At 40.3% G+C, this 19238-nt stretch overlaps 1 protein-coding gene across 2 annotated transcripts in view; it reads right to left on the reverse strand.

Annotated features, from left to right (window-relative positions):
• Positions 1-19238, reverse strand: part of galnt2 (UDP-N-acetyl-alpha-D-galactosamine:polypeptide N-acetylgalactosaminyltransferase 2) — a 121635-nt gene that overhangs the window by 6958 nt on the left and 95439 nt on the right. For both annotated transcript variants that reach the window (XM_048530529.2, XM_048530528.2), the window contains 2 exons: positions 12370-12462; positions 4761-4844 (listed from right to left, as the gene is read on the reverse strand). In XM_048530529.2, the coding sequence (XP_048386486.1) occupies positions 4761-4844; positions 12370-12462 (177 nt within the window). The remainder of the gene's footprint in view (positions 1-4760; positions 4845-12369; positions 12463-19238) is intronic.

A 19238-nucleotide genomic window follows, 5' to 3' on the forward strand; every position in this document is an offset into this window, starting at 1 on the left:
AAAACTAAACAATGGACACAATTATACATAAGGTAAGTACATGTCAAAAATACTGATCCTAGGAATTTAAAAAAAAAGAAAATGCCACTAAAATTCAGATCAGGCAGCCTCTGGTTCTACTGTAACATTCTATTTACCTACCCTTTACCACATTCCCTTTGACTAGCATGCTCATTATGTTCTTTACTGCCATTTATTTTCCACTGTCTTCATTGCCCCAGGTGCTAGATTAAGTCCTCAAGCAGCTGCAAGGATAACTGCTAAAATTATTTCGTAGTAAATAGTTACCTCTTTGAAGCTACCAGCAATATTAAATAGCTTCAAGCTAAAAATGCTCTAATCGCAACAGTTGGTTTCAATACATAACCAGAATACAAGCCTTAAAAAAATTGAGCTTAGATGTAAAGATTAACTAGCCATAGAAGATATCTTCTCTTACGCCTGCAACAAGATAGATGGATCACAACCCATAAATTACAAATGCTGACAGTAGAAGTAGTTGTATAACATTAGACTTATAATTAACTTTATAACAGAAGTTAACCTTATAGCAATTAGTTAAAACTAACTGACGTTTTATTTTTACAATATGTAATTGAGATAGTGGGAAAATAAAAGGAGTAACTGAATGTGGTTAAAAAATAGCACCAAAATACAATGAGAAATAGAGTTTGAGCTGTCCTTACAGATAAACAAATCTGAGAAAGAGCCGATGAAGTATAGCCATTAAACGTTTGGCATGTGAATGAATAGGATGCATAGCAAGATCCAAAGACCTAGAGATTACTAGGTCTAGCTAATACCATAAGATCATGGGAACCTGGGGCTGTCCATAGAAGTGGCCATCACTGATTAGAGGTTCCACAGGATTAGGTGTTTGAATTAAGGGGAATAATGATGACTACATTGTACTTGATTACTGTAACACAAAATGTAAAAGCGGAGGGTGCAACATTGAGCTATCTTCCAAAGCCAGATTTGGGGAATATTATTTGGGCGTCTCTCAGCATAAACCGGTTCCTGCTTGAATAAACATTTTCCACTTGCTTCAATCCTGCCTGCCTCCTGAGTCTTTGTCCCAGGTCAAGAAAAATAGTCTTACATACACACATGAATAATAGGATGTTAAAGCATTTTCCATCTGCTTCTCTCATGATATAACTCGTGCTAGTTCCTCCACTCCCCCCGCATATGCTTTTTTAATCTGTTATTTCTCTTTGTACCATTTTCTACACAGGCTGGTGTGGGTACTTATTGTTAAGCTTGTCTCCGCTGCGCAGTGTGACTGGCCAGCAGGAAGTACATACACTCAGATTTAACTTAGACTTCTTTCTTCTTTGCTTTACATACCAAACAGAAAACATTAAAGTTCAAGGTCCATCATACCAGTGCCAGCCACAATAACTCTTGCTACATATCCTCACGTTTATATGTAGAACACTGATGTTGGCGATTGAGGGTTACCGGTCAAACTTTATGTCTTGCTCCTATGATGCTGCTTGGCCTGCAGGGTTCATCCAGCTCTACATCTTGTTATGTATTAGAGCAACTGACTTTTCAAGATAAACTGGATGGATGTAAAGTATCATAAAAGCATGACTTGTCTTTTGCTTTTAGTGTTTGAGCATCGCATCTAAGAAGTGCTTAAGCAAAGAAAAAAGGGACAGTAATGAAGTCTGTCTGTCATAAGTGATTATGGTACACTTTTGAGTGAATGAATAATAATTAGGTAGAGGGACATATTAACCACTGTATAAAAAGATAATGATTAAGATAGTCATCTCTTCAAAAGGAGCCAGGAACAGTTCAGTCAAAGTTCTGTTTGAGGAAAGGAGCTTTGAACTGCGCCACTGCAACTATTTGTGTCAATATATTGCCTTCAAGCTATTTGGGAATAAAAGTCTTATCTACGACATGTATCTTTGATGTAGGTGAAATTTAATGTATATAAGACAGAACGATTTTCAACAGCTCTTGAGAAGGTTTGAAAGGAATTGAAAATTAAAGTTGCCCTCTTCATGATAAAAGCAAAATATTGCAGATGCTGGCAATCTGAAGCAAAAACAGAAAACGGTAGCAAAACAAAGCAGGACTAGCAGCATGTGTGGAGACAGAAACAAAAACAGAGTTAACATTTTGAGTCAGGTATGAATTTTCCAGAACTGCTCTGTACTTTCAGTTAAACTGATATATTTTATATATCAATAAAACTCCTCTGTAAGTGACACTCCAACATTAAGTGCCTCAAACTTATACAAATGTACTGCAATGAACCAAAAAAGGAAGGTGAATGTTAGGTACTGAATTATTCCAGTCTCTCCTATTTCAATTTAGCAGATGCTTGCATCAAAGGGTAAACATTTTCATTTATTTAATTCTGAAGATGCTTCTTAAATATTCTGTTTATTTGAGCAGAAGCAGTTGTGCATACTATTGGCTCATATCACATTAAAGTCCATCGAATGCAGGGGCAAACAAATTCAATTATATTCTGTGTGCTTGAGTTCTCTGCTCGGTGGTGTGGGATACAGATGGCATTTATTGCCCATTCAGAGTTTCCCCTGAGAAGGTGGTGGTAAGCTGCCTTCATGAATTGCTGCAGTCCATTTGCTGCAGGTATACCCACAATATTGTCAGGAAGGGAATTCCGGGATTTTGACCCATGACAACGAAGGAACGGTAATACATTTCCAAGTCAGAATGATGAGTGGCTTGGAGGGGAACTTGCAAGTGGTGATATTCCTGTATGTGGGGCGGTACAGTGGTTCATTGGTTAGCACTGCATCCTCACAGCACCTGGGCCCCGGGTTTGATTCCACCCGTGTCTGCATGGGTTTCCTCCAGGTTCTCTGGTTTCCTTCCTCAGTCCAAAGATGTGCGGTCTAGGTGGATTGGCCATGCTAAATTGCCCATAGTGTTCAGGGATGTGCAGATTACGTGGGTTATAGAGGGATTCTCTGAGGTTTGGTGTGGACTTGTTGCACCAAAGGGCCTGTTTCCACATTGCAGGGGTTCTATGATCTGCCGCCCTTTTCCACCTGGATAGAAGTGGTCGTAGGTTTGGAAAGTGCTGTATCAGTTTCTTCAGTGAATTTCTGCAGTGCACTTTGTAGATAGTACACACTGCTGCTACTGAGCAATGTTGGTGGAAGGAGTGGACATTTGTGGATGTGGTGCCAATCAAGTAGGCTACTTTGTCCAGGACTGTGTAAAGTTTCTTGAGTGTTGTTGGTGCTGCACTCATCCAGGCAAGTGGGGAGTATTCCATCACACTCTGCACTGGTGTCTTGTAAATGGTGGACAGGTTTTGGGAAGTCAGGAGGTGAGTTACTTGCTGTAGTATTCTTAGCCTCTGGCCTGCTCTTGCAGCCACTGTGTTTATTTGGCAAGTCCAGTTGAGATTTTGGTTGATGGCAAAGTCCAGCATGTTGACAGTGGGGAATTCATTGATAGTAATGCTACTGAATGTCAAGGGGCTGCGGCTAGATTGTCTCTTATTGGAAGTCATTGCCTGGTATGTCTAGAATTCTTATTTTAGACACTTTCCAACCCAAGCCGGAGTATCATTCAGATCTTGTTGCATTTGAACACGACTGCTTCGGTTTCTGAGGAGTTGGGAATGATGCTAAACATTGTACAATCATCTGCAAACATCCCTACTTCTGACCTTATGGTGAAGGGAAGGTCATTGATGAAGCAGCTGAAGATGGTTGGGCCTAGCCACTACCCTGAGAAACTCCTGCAGTTATCCTGGAGGTGAGATAACAGGAACATAGTTGTGGTTGTTGGAGATCTATGTGCCAGGCATGACTCCAACTAGTGGGAAGTTTTACTCTTGATTCCCATTCACTTCAGTTTTGCTACTCCTTGATACAACACTCAGTCAAATACACCCTTGATGTCAAGGGCTGTAACTCTCACCTCACCTCTGGAATTTAGCATTTTTGTCCATGCTCGAACTAAGACTGTAACAAGGTCAGGAGCTGAGTGGCCCTGGTGGAATCCAAGCTGGGCATCACTGAACAGGTTATTGCTCAGCAAGTTTTGCTTTATAGCAGTCTTGATAACACCTTCAATCACTTTACTGATGATCGAAAGTACACAGATTCGATGATAAATGGTGGGTTGGGTTTGCCCTGCTTTTTACGTATAAGGTATACTTGAGCAATTTTCTACATTGTCAAGTAGATGTCAATGATACAGTTAAGGTCTTAGTGACATTTAAGCGACTGCTGGACATGCACATGGACAGCAGTGAATTGAGGGGAATGTGGGTTAGGTTATTTTATTTTTAGATTGGGATTATTCCACGGCACAACATCATGGGCCGAAGGGCCTGTACTGTGCTGTACTTTTCTATGTTCTATGTCTGTCATAGTGCTATCCCAATGTACAAGCACTATACATAGTGGGCGAATCACGTTCACATAAACACCAATAAATTGTGGGCACTGATGTTGGAAGAAGTAATAGGGACTTCTTTGGACAAGATAAAAGTTTGCCTGAAGATCTCTTTGAAGGTTTCTGTAAAGTATATAGGTATTGCATTACATAAAACCTCAGTCAGGAAACCTGTTCCATAAACTGAGATTCTAGCTCACTTTTGGAAGTATTTGGAGAAAGAATTTCAGTGAACAGTGCAGATTAAATGCTTGAAACTTATTCAGAGCTCGTTATGATACAGAACTATAGCAAACAACACGGACAAACAGTTTACAGTGCTAGGGCTAACAGTTATTCAGAACTAATGCATAACATACCTTAGCTCAGGATAAACATTTTCCAAGTACCATTTAAATGGTTTACAGGCCAATTTCTTCTTCAGTTCTAATCTGCTCTGAATACTGGAAAAAAATGAAAACATTTACTTAGCACCTTTCACATCCTCAGGAAACCCTTAAGTGCTTTACAGTCAATTAAGTACTTTTAAAGTTCAATCTCATTGCTATTTAGGAAACATAGCAGTCAAGTTATGTGGTGAAAACTTCCACAAACAATAAGATAATCATCAGATAATCTACTTTAATTATGTTCATTCAGGAAGAAACACAGTTTAGGAAACCAGGGATAGTTTTTGATCATCTTGAAATAATGCCAGGTGGATCTTTTCCATCCAAAGGGAACAAACGGGGCCTCAGTTTAGCATCTCTTTTGCAGTATTTTCTCAGTACTATACTGCAAAGTCAAATTCAAAAAGTCATCATTAAGTAACCAAGGAAGAGGTAATTCTAAAGTGGATGGATTGCTATGATTAACCAACAACTTTGCGAAATCTTTTCCTTGTTCATGGGATCTCTGCTTCAACGTGCTTCCCATCATTATTTTCAAGATCACTTTAATGAGATGACTCATTACGTGAATAGTTCTAAAATGATTGCACTGCATTGCTTTAGGTTTCTTAGGTAATTTAACAAATAACAAATGCCTCAAGTCACTTGGAACACCTACAGTTTGCCTAAATATAAAAATAACACATATGAAGTAAAGATTGGTGAGACACTGTCTGGATTTAGATCTCAGTAGGAATAAGGAATGGTACTTAATCAACGAACAATCTTCAATAAATATCTAAAATTAGACAAGAACATTTACATCTACTTCATTGCCTTCTGGATGAGAGTTTGCTCGCTGAGCTGGAAGGTTAGTTTTCAGACGTTTCGTCACCATTATAGGTAACATCATCAGTGAGCCTCCGACGAAGCGCTGGTGTTATGTCCCGCTTTCTATTTATCTGGTTAGGTTTCCTTGGGTTGGTGATGTCAACCAACCCAAGGAAACCTAACTAGTTAAACAGAAAGCGGGACATAACACCAGCGCTTCGTCGGAGGCTCACTGATGATGTTACCTATAATGGTGACGAAACGTCTGAAAACTAACCTTCCAGCTCAGCGAGCAAACTCTCATCCAGAACCTCAAACTGAGCTACAAATCTTCTCAAAACTCGCTAACTTCATTGCCTATCTGATAGTGTTAATCAGAACATAGTAGACATGTGGCTGAAATGCAACAATGACATAAAGGTGAGATTTATCCAGAGCCTATGGCTCAGTGGTTAGCACTGCAGTCTCACAGCGCCAGGGACTCAGGTTCGATTCCAGCCTTGGGTGACTCTCTGTGTGGAGTTTGCACATTCTCCCCGTGTCTGTGTGGGTTTCCTCTGGGTGCTCCGGTTTGCTCCCACAGTCCAAAGATGTGCAGGCTAGGTGGATTGGCCATGCTAAAATTGCCCGTAGTGTTCAGGGGTGTGTGGGTAATAGGAGGACGGGTCTGGGTGGGATGTTTCAAGGGGTGGTGTGGATTTGTTGGGCCGAAGGGCCTGTTTCCACACTGTAAGGAATCTAATCTAATCTATATTTGAGAACAAATAGTGAACATTAAGCTGGGAGAGGTACAATTAGATCTATTTCAAAAAGTGAGGAGAGTTGTCTGACAAGGCTGTTCACAATGATCAAAAATTCAATGTATTCACAGAGGTAAGTATTGAAGGAATTAGATACACTCCTGGGGTATAAATGCAGGCAAAAATGTAGCAAATATGCTAACAACACAGCAGCAAAGTGTAGAATCAAAAGAGGTGCAACAAAATATTGTAGATCAAGTAATATCTCAAAGTTTAAAATATACATCAAATATGAAAGAAAAAGACAAAACAATACCAGTTTGAAGGATTACATCAGAAAAAGCTAGAATAGAAATTGAGGTGGATGGCATCACACCAGCACAAGCATCTTTACTTCTTACAACAAATGAAAGTAGAAGATGTGAGGCAGGAGTTAGAAGAAGAAAACAGATGGCCAGACATTATTTCATGAAGCTTAACATCTTTTTTTACAACAAAGACAACTCAAGCTTGTCGCAAGGAAGAAAACTCAAAAATAGTACAGTCGGTTTTGCTATAAAGCGTGTTCTGGCTATCACATGACTGATGAATAAGGGAACATTATTTCTAAAAAGCAAACTTGTGTTGGCTATAACATGATTTCTTTGGTGCACAGAGGAGTATGCATCAACATCACATGGTCATTTTGCAGGCTTTGTCCTGAGCATGTGCAATGTCAGTGCTGAAACAGTCTCCGCACTGGCCTCATGATCGTTTTGCGGACTTTATCCTGAATACCCTCAATGTTAGCACCAAAAGATTTTCTGCACGGGCTTCATGTGATCATTTTGCAGACTTTGTCATGAAGTGCTTTCTGTGAGAGGCACAATACTCCATGATTTCTGGGATTCTTTTGCAAATTCTGCTATATTACCCACAAAAACGTGAGGACAAAGTGACAAGAACGTTAGCAATAAGTGTCCTGCTGAGAAAATTGTGGGTAGTTCGCATAAAAGAAAGGCTATAACATTGGAAGAGAAGCTAGATGATCTAAAGGACTGCATGGTGGCACAGTAGTTAGTACTGCTGCCTCACAGCACCAGGGACCTGTATTCAATTCCAGCCTCAGGCCTCTGTTTGTGTGGAGTTTGCACATTCTTCCCCATGTCTGCATGGGTTTCCTCCAGGTACTCCAGTTTTCTCCCACAGTCCAAAATGTGCAGGTTAGATGGACTGACCATGCTAAATTGCCCACAGTGTTCAGGGAGGTGTAGATTAGGTGGGTTATAGGGGGATGAGTCTGGGTGGGATGCTTTGAGGTTCAATGTGGATTTGTTGGGCCAAAGGGCCTGTTGCCACACTGTAGGGATTCTATGATTCTGAAGTGTTTTGAGCACAATGAGAGAACATGTGATATAGTTCACATAACAGGAATAAAGGAGACAACGCAGAGAAGACTAAAGTAAGCCGCATTGCTATAATAAATCAAGAGTGCAAACAAATCTGTAAGGTCACAGACAAAGGAACTTGAGATGGAGCGGCTTCTCAGTTTATGGATAGAAGGGCAAACGAAAAAGTGATCTGGGGTCACCTTTCTCACCAAAAAAAAAGAGAAAGCCTAATCAATTTATGAAGATCTAACAAAAAAAAGCTGACAATTCTGCAAGTTTGTCTGCCTTTACTGTGAGCAGTGCCTGGTTTGCTGGTTTTAAGAACTGCTATGCTTTTCAAAACAAGGTTATGTGGTGAAGTAGACAAGGAGTATGCGATGGTATTTCCTCCAGTAGTAAAAGAATTAATTGACAAAGGAGGCTACAACATAGGTCAAATTTTCAATATGGATGAGTCAGGTTTATACTGGAGTGAATGCCATCAGGAACTTACATTTCTACGAATGAAGCACACGCTCCAGGCTTTAGGGTGGCAAAGAATCATATGAGTGTGCTGCTGGGTGCCAATACCTTCTTTCATTGAATAGGATCTTATTTGGCACCCTATGAACAGCTTCTTCATGAAAGAAGAAAAAGGGCAAAGCAGAAAAATCTGAATGTCATTTTTAAGCCAAAACCCAAGAAACAGTCAGAAGACAATGTACCACAGCCATCCCACTGCTGGATTTACTACTTTTTGCCCTAAACATGCAACTAAAACTGCACCTGAAGGTGATGATGATGTTGATGATGATGATAATGATCCTCAATGCCTGCATTAACAACACAGCAATCTCAAAACCTCCTCTCCCATCAAGTCATCTTGACATTTTTCCAAGGTAAGGTGTTAAATTTCATTTCATTTCATTATTACATATGAACTAAACATTTATTCAAACGGTGTTATCCTTTGTGTTAGGCTTTTGAATGATTTTGAGTCATATTTTTTGGTGGCCCTGTCCTTAACCCTGCTTTTCCTATAGGCTCCTATAACATATTTATTGTGTAGGAATGCAATTATCGCATTATAGCAGAATTGACTGTACACTCCATCCACTTTCCTGAATGCCTCAGAAATCTAGACAATGAGCAAAGACATACGGAAAATACAGAGACCTCTGAAATATGGATGCTAAGAAGTGAGCTAAAAATTTCATGTACAGATAAGATCATCAAAGAAGTGCCTGAATTTGCAAGAGACAAAATTAAACTCCTACAAAGAGATATCAGGAAATGAAAATGTCATTTTTCAGCCACTTGTTTAGAATCGAAAAGCCAGAGAGATCTATTCTAAAGGACCAAGAAAAGTTCAGAAGAGGAAGAGGTCAGCCTTTGCATTTAGATGATGTCTGTCACAGAGAGGGTGTAGATGAGCTACACTGAATATGCAAAGATGGCACAAGATAGATGAACATGGCAGCAGATCTTTTGTCAAGAATAGCTACATGCAGCAGCAATTGATGGGATGCCTTTGTAACTGACAAGGTCAGCATTTATTGCCTGTCCCTAATTACCCTTGTGTTACCTCGCTTAACATTCATACTTAACAGTCTTTTGTTAAATATTACTTCAGCCAGCATATAATTTCTTGCTCAGTTTCAGTTTTTGTACAGTTCAGCCTTGATAGTAAGGGCAGTCAACTCCTGCCTCACACCTAAAATTTACTTGTTTGTCCATGTTTGGACATATTACATATGAATTAAACATTTATTCAAACGGTGTTATCCTTTGTGTTAGGCTTTTGAATGATTTTGAGTCATATTTTTTGGTGGCCCTGTCCTTAACCCTGCTTTTCCTATAGGCTCCTATAACATATTTATTATGTAGGAATGCAATTATCAGTCATGAAGTATGGTGCAGAGTAGTCCTGGCAGAACAAACTGAACATCAGTTAATACCATTTATTACTCAGGTGATCACTGAGAGTAAACTAAGGGGGTGGTAATCGGCTGGAATGGACTTGCCCACTACTGGTTGACAGCAGTCTACGTGTATTGACTACCGTGTTGTACCTGTGCTGGAACAGTGTGGCTAAGGGCATGGCTATTTCTGAGCACATGATTTCAGGGGTCCTCTCAAGATGTGGTCAGGGCCCACGCCTCAACCTTATTGTGTACACTCAACCTTTTCTCAATATCACAAGAAGTGAACTGAATTGATTAAAATCAGGAATCTGTGATCAGCTTTTCCTTTTAGAGGAAAATGCCTTGCACACAGCAGCTTCTGGAACCAGAAGTCAATGTTGCAACTGGTGCGGAATATCGGAATGACTGCACGTGTGCAGCTTGGAAGGTACACTGCCTTTGATAGTGGAAACTTAAGGAAGGGAATAAGATGGATCATGCACTTAGAAACTCTAGCTTAAAATGGTTGCAAATACATCAGTCTCATTCTTTGTATTGACCTATTGGGTTTCTCCATCTTTAAATATGGACATGTTTGTGGAACGTTCTGTTCCCACGATTTGTCCACCACCATTCATGAACAGATATGGTAGAACTACAGAGCTCTGGTCTGATATGCAGCTAATGCAATCACTTTAACTCTATTAACTGCCCATGTCTTATGCTGCTATAGGGAGTTTTGTGTTGTTGGTTTACCAGGTTAGCACCTCATTTTACGGCATGTCTGGTGCTGCTTCTATCTTACCCTTTATTGATTCAGGACTCTCCAATCTGGCAGTAATGGTAGAATGAGAGATATGCCAAACAATACATTCTGCTACTGATAATCACTCACAGCACCTAATGAATGCATGGCTTTGAGCTGCAAGATCTGTTCTCAAGTAATCCCACGTAGGATAGTGATACAGTTACGTAAAATGGAGGAGGGTATTCTCAATGAAAAGATGGGACTTTGATCTTCACATGAAGGTACAATGGTCACTCCTATCACATGCTGTTATGTACTGATAAATTTGCAAGAGATAAACTGGTGAGGACAACGTCAAATAGCTTTCTCCCTCATGTTGATCTTTTTCACTACCTGCTCCAGGCCCAGTCTGGCTGACACGCTGTTCAAGACTCAGCAAGCTCGGTCAGTAGTGGTGCTATCCAAACACCCCTGATGACAGACAACGAAGTTCCTCTTCCAAACAAGGAGTTCTTATTCATCAGTTGAGGGAAGGCAGAATGTGATAGTCAGCTTCCTTGTCTATGTCTGAACTGATGTTGACAGGCTTCATGGAGTCCACTGTCAAGAGTGTAAAATATAATTTGGTGGTTTTAACTATGTCAAATTATTGTCTGACTAATTCATAGGACAGCTTTCCCAATTCTGGCACAAGTTCTCAGACATTAGTATGAGAAACTTTGCAAGGCCAAGTGGATTGGATATGCATTTATTGCTTCTGATGCCCAGGTCAATACGAGACGGCCTGTCTGGCTTACTCTGATTTGACTTTTCTCATTGTGCTTTAATAGGCCATTTCTGAGAGTAGGTAAGAGTCGCCACGTTGCTGTGGGTCTCACGTACGGGGCAGGTTTCTTTCCCTAAAAAGGAATTACTGAACAAGCTGAAAAAATTGTGGATGCTGTGATCAGGAACAAAATACAAAGTTGCTGGTAAAGCTCAGCAGGTTTGGCAGCATCTGTGAAGGAAGAAACAGTCAATGTTTCGCTTGTTCAAGGTTACTGCTATAATGCGCAACCGTAAGAATGGCGAAAGGAGAACTAGACGGATCATGTTTTTCTCTTATCTAGCAATTCTTGCGTACATGAGCCATGACACTGTCGACTGGGAGATCTTCTGGGTTGACTTCTCTCGATTTATGATGATCTGTTTTGTTTCTCCTACACTTTTCCCCTCCTCCTCATTAATCTTGCTAAACTGGCTGACCTAAGAAAGAATGAGAGTATTTCATGTTTTTAGATTGCTAACTATGGTGTTTTCAGTTCCAGAAAAACGATTTCCAGCCTTTTGTTTTTAGTCTTGACTGAATATATCAAATCAGTGTTCCCTGAATAGGTATCATCCACATACTACCATATCAGTAACTACTGAGTCTTAATACTTGGCAATCAGGCACACTTAATATTAAATATCACAGACATATATGTCTTAAAATTAAGCAAAAAGGGTCTAAAAGGATAAAATCATGAGGACTGGGGACATAAGCTAGACTTGCATACTCTTGAGCACAGAAAATTAAATAGTGATTAAATCAGGGTGTTTCAGTTAGGGCGGATGCCAAGAAGTTATTTTGTCTGGAGACTGACTCTACAACAAAGGGTACAACTTTAAAATTTGAGCTAGGTTGTTCAAGAGTGGTGTCGGAAAATACTTCTTCACAGTGAAAATCTAGAATATTTCCCCCAGAAAAGCCATTAAAACTGATGGCCACTTGAAAATTTCAAAACTGGATAAGCACGCTATAGCAATTTAGCACTCAAGTACCACTGGTACAAATTACAAATTATGACAGAATCAACACGAGGAAGCATTGTATTTACCTCTCAACAGAGTGCTGAGCAAATCAATTTGTAAAATGTGGGCGTAAATATACACAGGTTAAGGATTCAACTCTGAACTAAGCAAACATTGCCTATACTGCATCGTTCAATGGAACAGAGCAAAAGACATGCAATAAACACAAATTAATATTAGATGAATGTTACTTACTTGCCGAATGGCACATTTCGAGCTGAAGGCACTGCTGCATAATAGAAATTTTTGAATTCATCCATCCAAACTTCTGCTGCCCTGCGTGTATTTCTTTTAGAAAATATTAAAACATTTGTTTTTTTTTAATATTTCCTGCCAAGTGTCTAAAAGATAATTAACTTCATAAAAATTAACTCTTAAAGGAAGAGCATTTCATTAAAGAGATTCAGATTACATTCATGAAACCATTGAATGGTATTACTGAAGATATGAAGCCCTGGAACAGTATTAATTGATTACTCTGCAGTACTTTCAAATCAGTACAATACTACAGAGGCACAAAAGTTGGATTGGTGTATACACCAGAAATAGGGGTGGGTCATTGGGTCATACAGCACAGAAACAGACCCTTCAGTACAACCAGTCCATGCCAATCATAATCCCACCTGTCTGCTCCTGGCCCATATCCCTCCAAACTTTCACAATTTATTTATCTATCCAAATGGCTTTTAAATGTTGTAATTGCATCCACATCCACCACTTCATCAGGAAGTTCATTCCACACGCAAATCACTCTCTATGTAAAAAATTTTCCTCTTATGTGTTTTTAAAATCTCTCTCATCTATAAAATGTGCCCCCTTGTCTTGATATTCTCCATCTTACGGAAAAGGCAAACACCATCAACTCTATCTATACCTCTCATTATTTTATAAACTTCTATCAGGTCACCTCTCAGCCTCCTACACTCCACTGAAAAAAGTCCCAGTCTATCCAGACCTTGCTTATAAATCAAACCTTCCATTCCCAGCAATATCCTGGTGAATCTCTTCTGAACCCTCTCCAGCTTGATAATATTCTTCCTATAATAGGGCAACCAGAACTAGATACATGACTCCAGCAGAGGCCTAACCAACGTCCTGTACAACCTCAATATAACGTCCCAACTCCAATACTCAAGGGGCAGAGCAATGAAAGAAAATGTGCCAAATGCCTTTTTAACCATCCTGTCTGTATGCGATGTAAACATTAAAGAATTATGTACCTGCACCCCTTGGTCCCTTTGTTCTACAACAATACCCAAGGCCCTACCATTAATTACCATTAATTGTATAAATCCTACCCTTGTTTTTTTGTACTAACATGCAATACCGTGCATTTATCCAGATTGAACTCAACCTGCCATTTTTCAGCCCATTTATCCATTTGATCAAGATCCCTTTGTAATCTTAGAAAAGTTTCTTCATCGTCTACAATGCCACCAACATTGGTGTCATCCACAAATTTACTAACCATGCCTTCTATATTCTCATCCAAATCATTTATATAAAATGTCAAACAAAAGACTACCCAGAACCAATCCCTGCGGAACACCGCTGGTCACAGGCCTCCAGTCCAAAAAGCAACCCTCCACCATTACTCTCTGTCTCCTGCTATCAAGCCAATTGTGTATCCAGTTGGTAAGCTCACCCTGAATTCCTTGTGGTCCAGGTTTCTAATTAGTATGCCATGTGGAAGGCTTTGTCAAAGGCTTTACTAAAATTCAAATAAATGAAGTCTACTGCACTGCCATCAATCCTTTTGGTAATTTCCTCAAAAAACTCAATCAAGTTTGTGGGACATGATTTTCTTCACACAAAACCACACCAACAATCCCTAAGCAATTTTTGTCTCTCTAAATGTCTGTAAATCAGAAGTCAGGCTCACAGGTCTATAGTTCCCCAGTTCGTCATTACAGTATTTCTTAAACAAAGGTACAATATTACCCATCCTTGGGTCATCAGGCACCTCACCCGTAGTTATAGATGATGCAAACATCATTGCATGGGATATCGTAATTTCCTCCCTTACTTCCCACAACATTCTGGAATACATTGGATAAAGTCCCAGAGATTTATCCACTTTTATATTCTCCAAGACCTCCTGAACTTCCTCTTCTGTAATGTGAACTGTTTTTAAAACATCAAAGTTTATTTCTCTGCATTCTCTCGACTCCGTTTTTCTCCACAGTAGAAATTGACACAAAATATTCATTTAGTATCTCTCCCATCTCCTGAGGTACAACACAAAGACAACCCCCTTGATCTTAAAGGGGCCAAAACCTCTCTGTAGTTACCCTCTTGCTCTTCATGTATTGGTAGAATCTCTTTGGATCATTCTTAACCTTATCTGCCAATGTTATCTCAAAGCCCCTCTTTGTCTTCCTGATTTCTCTCTTTAAGAACGCCCCTAAATTCTTTATATTGATTAAGAGATTCAATTGAACCAAATTGTTTAGATCTAAAAAAAATTCTCATTTATTCTTGACTAGAACCTCTTTGTCTTTATTCATTCATTGTTTCCTAATCTTACCAGCTTTACCATTCACTCCAACAGAAACAAAACATCTGTGAACGCTTCTCATCGCACTCTTAAACACGTCCCACTTGTCAGACGTCCTTTACCTGCAAACTGTCTACTCCAATCAACTTTTGAAAGTTCTTGTCTCATACCATTAAAATTTGCCATTTCCAAAACCATGTTGAAACTCATAGAATTATGATCGCTAGGCCCAAAGGGTTCTCCCATTTTTACTTCAGTCACCTGCCCTGCCTAATTTGACTTTGAGAGTAAAGCAGAAATTACTACTTTTAAGAGATAATGGGAACTGCAGATGCTGGAGAATTCCAAGATAATAAAATGTGAGGCTGGATGAACACAGCAGGCCAAGCAGCATCTCAGGAGCACAAAAGCTGACGTTTCGGGCCTAGACCCTTCATCAGAGAGGGGGATGGGGAGAGGGAACTGGAATAAATAGGGAGAGAGGGGGAGGCGGACCGAAGATGGAGAGTAAAGAAGATAGGTGGAGAGAGTATAGGTGGGGAGGTAGGGAGGGGATAGGTCAGTCCAGGGAAGACGGACAGGTCAAGGAGGTGGGATGAGGTTAGTAGGTAGATGGGGGTGCGGCTTGGGGTGGGAGGAAGGGATGGGTGAGAGGAAGAACCGGTTAGGGAGGCAGAGACAGGTTGGACTGGTTTTGGGATGCAGTGGGTGGGGGGGAAGAGCTGGGCTGGTTGTGTGGTGCAGTGGGGGGAGGGGACGAACTGGGCTGGTTTAGGGATGCAGTAGGGGAAGGGGAGATTTTGAAACTGGTGAAGTCCACATTGATACCATTAGGCTGCAGGGTTCCCAGGCGGAATATGAGTTGCTGTTCCTGCAACCTTCGGGTGGCACCATTGTGGCAGTGCAGGAGGCCCATGATGGACATGTCATCTTGGAGACCGCTTTGCAGAACACCTCCGCTCAGTTCGCAACAAACAACTGCACCTCCCAGTCGCAAACCATTTCCACTCCCCCTCCCATTCTCTAGATAACATGTCCATCATGGGCCTCCTGCAGTGCCACAATGATGCCACCCGAAGGTTGCAGGAACAGCAACTCATATTCCGCCTGGGAACCCTGCAGCCATATGGTATCAATGTGGACTTCACCAGTTTCAAAATCTCCCCTTCCCCTACTGCATCCCTAAACCAGCCCAGTTCGACCCCTCCCCCCACTGCACCACACAACCAGCCCAGCTCTTCCCCCCCACCCACTGCATCCCAAAATCAGTCCAACCTGTCTCTGCCTCCCTAACCGGTTCTTCCTCTCACCCATCCCTTCCTCCCACCCCAAGCCGCACCCCCATCTACCTACTAACCTCATCCCACCTCCTTGACCTGTCCGTCTTCCCTGGACTGACCTATCCCCCCTCCCTACCTCCCCACCTATACTCTCTCCACCTATCTTCTTTTCTCTCCATCTGCGGTCCGCCTCCCCCTCTCTCCCTATTTATTCCAGTTCCCTCTCCCCATCCCCCTCTCTGATGAAGGGTCTAGGCCCGAAACGTCAGCTTTTGTGCTCCTGAGATGCTGCTTGGCCTGCTGTGTTCATCCAGCCTCACATTTTATTATCTTGGATTACTACTTTTAAGATTTTCTTTTTAATCTTCTACCTAATCCCTTAAATTCACTCTGTACTGCTTCAATCTTTTCCCTAAAGTGTCATTTCTACTAAAGTGTACAAGAATTCCTGACTTCTCAATCTGACCTTTATTGCCCAAAAGAGGGTCCAGTTTTGCTTCTCTAGTAGAAGCATCCACATATTGATAAAGAAAATTTTCTTGAGCACATTTGATAAATTCTTCACCATCCAAACCTTTAACATTATGGTAATCCCAGTTAATGTTTGGAAAAATAAAATTCCTCATTATTACAACTTTATTATGCTTACATATATCCGAGATCTCTCTATGTATCTGTTTCTCAATTTCTGTCTTACAAATGGGTTCCTATAGTACAATCCCATCAAAGTGATCTTTCGTTTATTTGTAATTTCTACCCATATATTTTCACTGGATGATTTTTCAGAAATATATTCCCTGGATACAGCATTAACATATTCCTTAATCAAAAATGCCACACTCCCTCCTTTCTTGCCTCCTTTTCTAACCTTCCCACAGCATCTAAAACCAGGAACACTGATCTGCCAATCTTGTCCATCTCTCAGCCAGGATTCTGTCATAGCTACGACATCCCAATTCCTTGCTTTTAAAGATAATGGGAACTGCAGATGCTGGAGAATTCCAAGATAATAAAATGTGAGGCTGGATGAACACAGCAGGACAAGCAGCATCTCAGGAGCACAAAAGCTGACGTTTCGGGCCTAGGATCTAGGCCCGAAACGTCAGCTTTTGTGCTCCTGAGATGCTGCTTGGCCTGCTGTGTTCATCCAGCCTCACATTTTATTATCCTTGCTTTTAAACATGTCCTGAATTCATCGGCCTTACCTGTAAGACCCCTTGCATTGAAATAAATGCAATTTAGTTCTTCAGATGTGCTCTTCTCACATTCAGAAACTACCCCATCAATCCTTCCATTTACACTGCTACTCAGAATTCCTCCAGTCGCCTCCCTTAAAGTCTCCCTTAATAAAATGAGCAAATCTCCCTGCTAAGATATTAATCTCTTTCCAGTCTAGGTAAGATCCATCCATTTTGAACAGGTCTTTTCTATCCCAAAAGACATTCCAATTTTGCAAAACCTGAACCCCTGAACGATACACCAGCTCTTCAGCCATTGATTTATCTCCTTTAACATTTTGCTCCTTTCCTCGTTTGAATTTGACTTTGAAAGTAAAGCAGAAATTACTACTTTTAAGGTTTTCTTTTTAATCTTCTACCTAATCCCTTAAATTCACTCTGTACTGCTTCAATCTTTTCCCTAAAGTGTCATTTCTACTAAAGTGTACAAGAATTCCTGACTTCTCAATCTGACCTTTAACAATATGTTTGAAACGTTTAGAAACATCCTTAATCCTAGCACCAGGAAAGCAACAAACCATCCTAAATTTAAGCTCACTGCCAGAGAATCGCCTGTTTCTGTACTGACAGGACAGACCCCTATAACAATAATTCTATTAAATCTTGTCAAACGATGCCCATCATAAGATTTGTTCCAAGTGTCCAACAACTGACTGGCCCTTCAGCTTTCCTCATATCGACCATCCCCTTCAATTGTTCCAAAAACTGAATATCTATTTGATAGAGAAATAGCCACTGGACACTTCTGAAGTAACTTCTTACCCTTCCTGACAGTCACCCATCTATCTGACTGATCCTACTGGGTAATAACTTTTCTAAATCTACCAGCCATCTCAATATGTACCTTATACATTGCCTTAATAAAATTAAGCCTAAGAAAATGTTACCGTTACACCATATATAAATAAAATAAACAACCTTTCATTATCTACAGAAAATAAAGTTAAAATAGAAAAAAAAATCAAATAAATAAAATCAACCACTTAGCTGATTAACTGAATAAAAATAATTCCTTTTCAATAAATTCCCCGAAGAAGGAAAAAACCTTCTCCGGAGCTGACCACGTATGGAATTCTCCAGAACAAAAAAAACCTCCTTATTTAAAAAAAAAAGTTTGATTTTGTTCAAAAAAAGTCCTCTAAATACATATAGACTTTTTAAAAGTTTAAAACTAAGAATAAAAAACTCAGCTATTCACTGTCAACCCTTAAAAAGCTTTTTAAAACAGACTGTTTGAAAAAAATTCCAACTTCTTTATTTTACATGTTAATAAAACAAAATGGAAAAAAAAACTTATATTAGTAAACTATAATGTAAAACAGTTTAAAAAAAAGTCTTTAACTAAGCCTGCAATCCCAGGAGCAGCTGCAAAATCCACGCTGCTCCTTTCTCTTTATTTCCTCGTGACAGAACCTCAGATTAAAATCCCTGTGGACCGTCAGCTTAGACCGTTTGCTTGAGGCTGTGTGTGGCACTTCAATCCATGACCACGGTCATTCAGACCCTCATGCCTGCACTGTCATTCAGCTCATTGTTCAGATGCACCTGTGCTCAACATTGCCGTTGTCCCCTAGGATTGGTACTCTTACTTAACATAAATATATCGATTGCTGTCTTGAAATATAGGAATGAAAGAAAAAGAAATCTCAGAATAGTTAAAGGACAGAGGAAGCGAGATTATTAATCTCAAACGATGCTGACTCACTGCACACCTTCTAGTCTGCTTCACAGCAATACTGACTCCCTACACACTCCTCCCAGTCTGCATCACTGTCATGCTGATTGTTGCACACGCTTCCCAGATTGTTTCACAGCAATGTTGACTTGTTCCACACTCCTCTCAGTCCACTTCACAGGGATGATGACTTGCTTTAGACTCCTGCCAATCCACTTCAGAGTGATTTTGATTCACTGCACACTATCAACAGTCTGCTTCACAGCAAAGTTGACTCGCTGCATATCCCAAGCTGGGATATGGAAGAAACTAGAATTAGAGCATTGTAGAGATCTCCAGAGGTTGCAGTAGTGGAAGAGGTTGTAGATGTGGGG

This window comes from Stegostoma tigrinum, chromosome 4 (assembly GCF_030684315.1).
Source record: "Stegostoma tigrinum isolate sSteTig4 chromosome 4, sSteTig4.hap1, whole genome shotgun sequence".
In the NCBI taxonomy this organism is placed as follows: domain Eukaryota; kingdom Metazoa; phylum Chordata; class Chondrichthyes; order Orectolobiformes; family Stegostomatidae; genus Stegostoma; species Stegostoma tigrinum.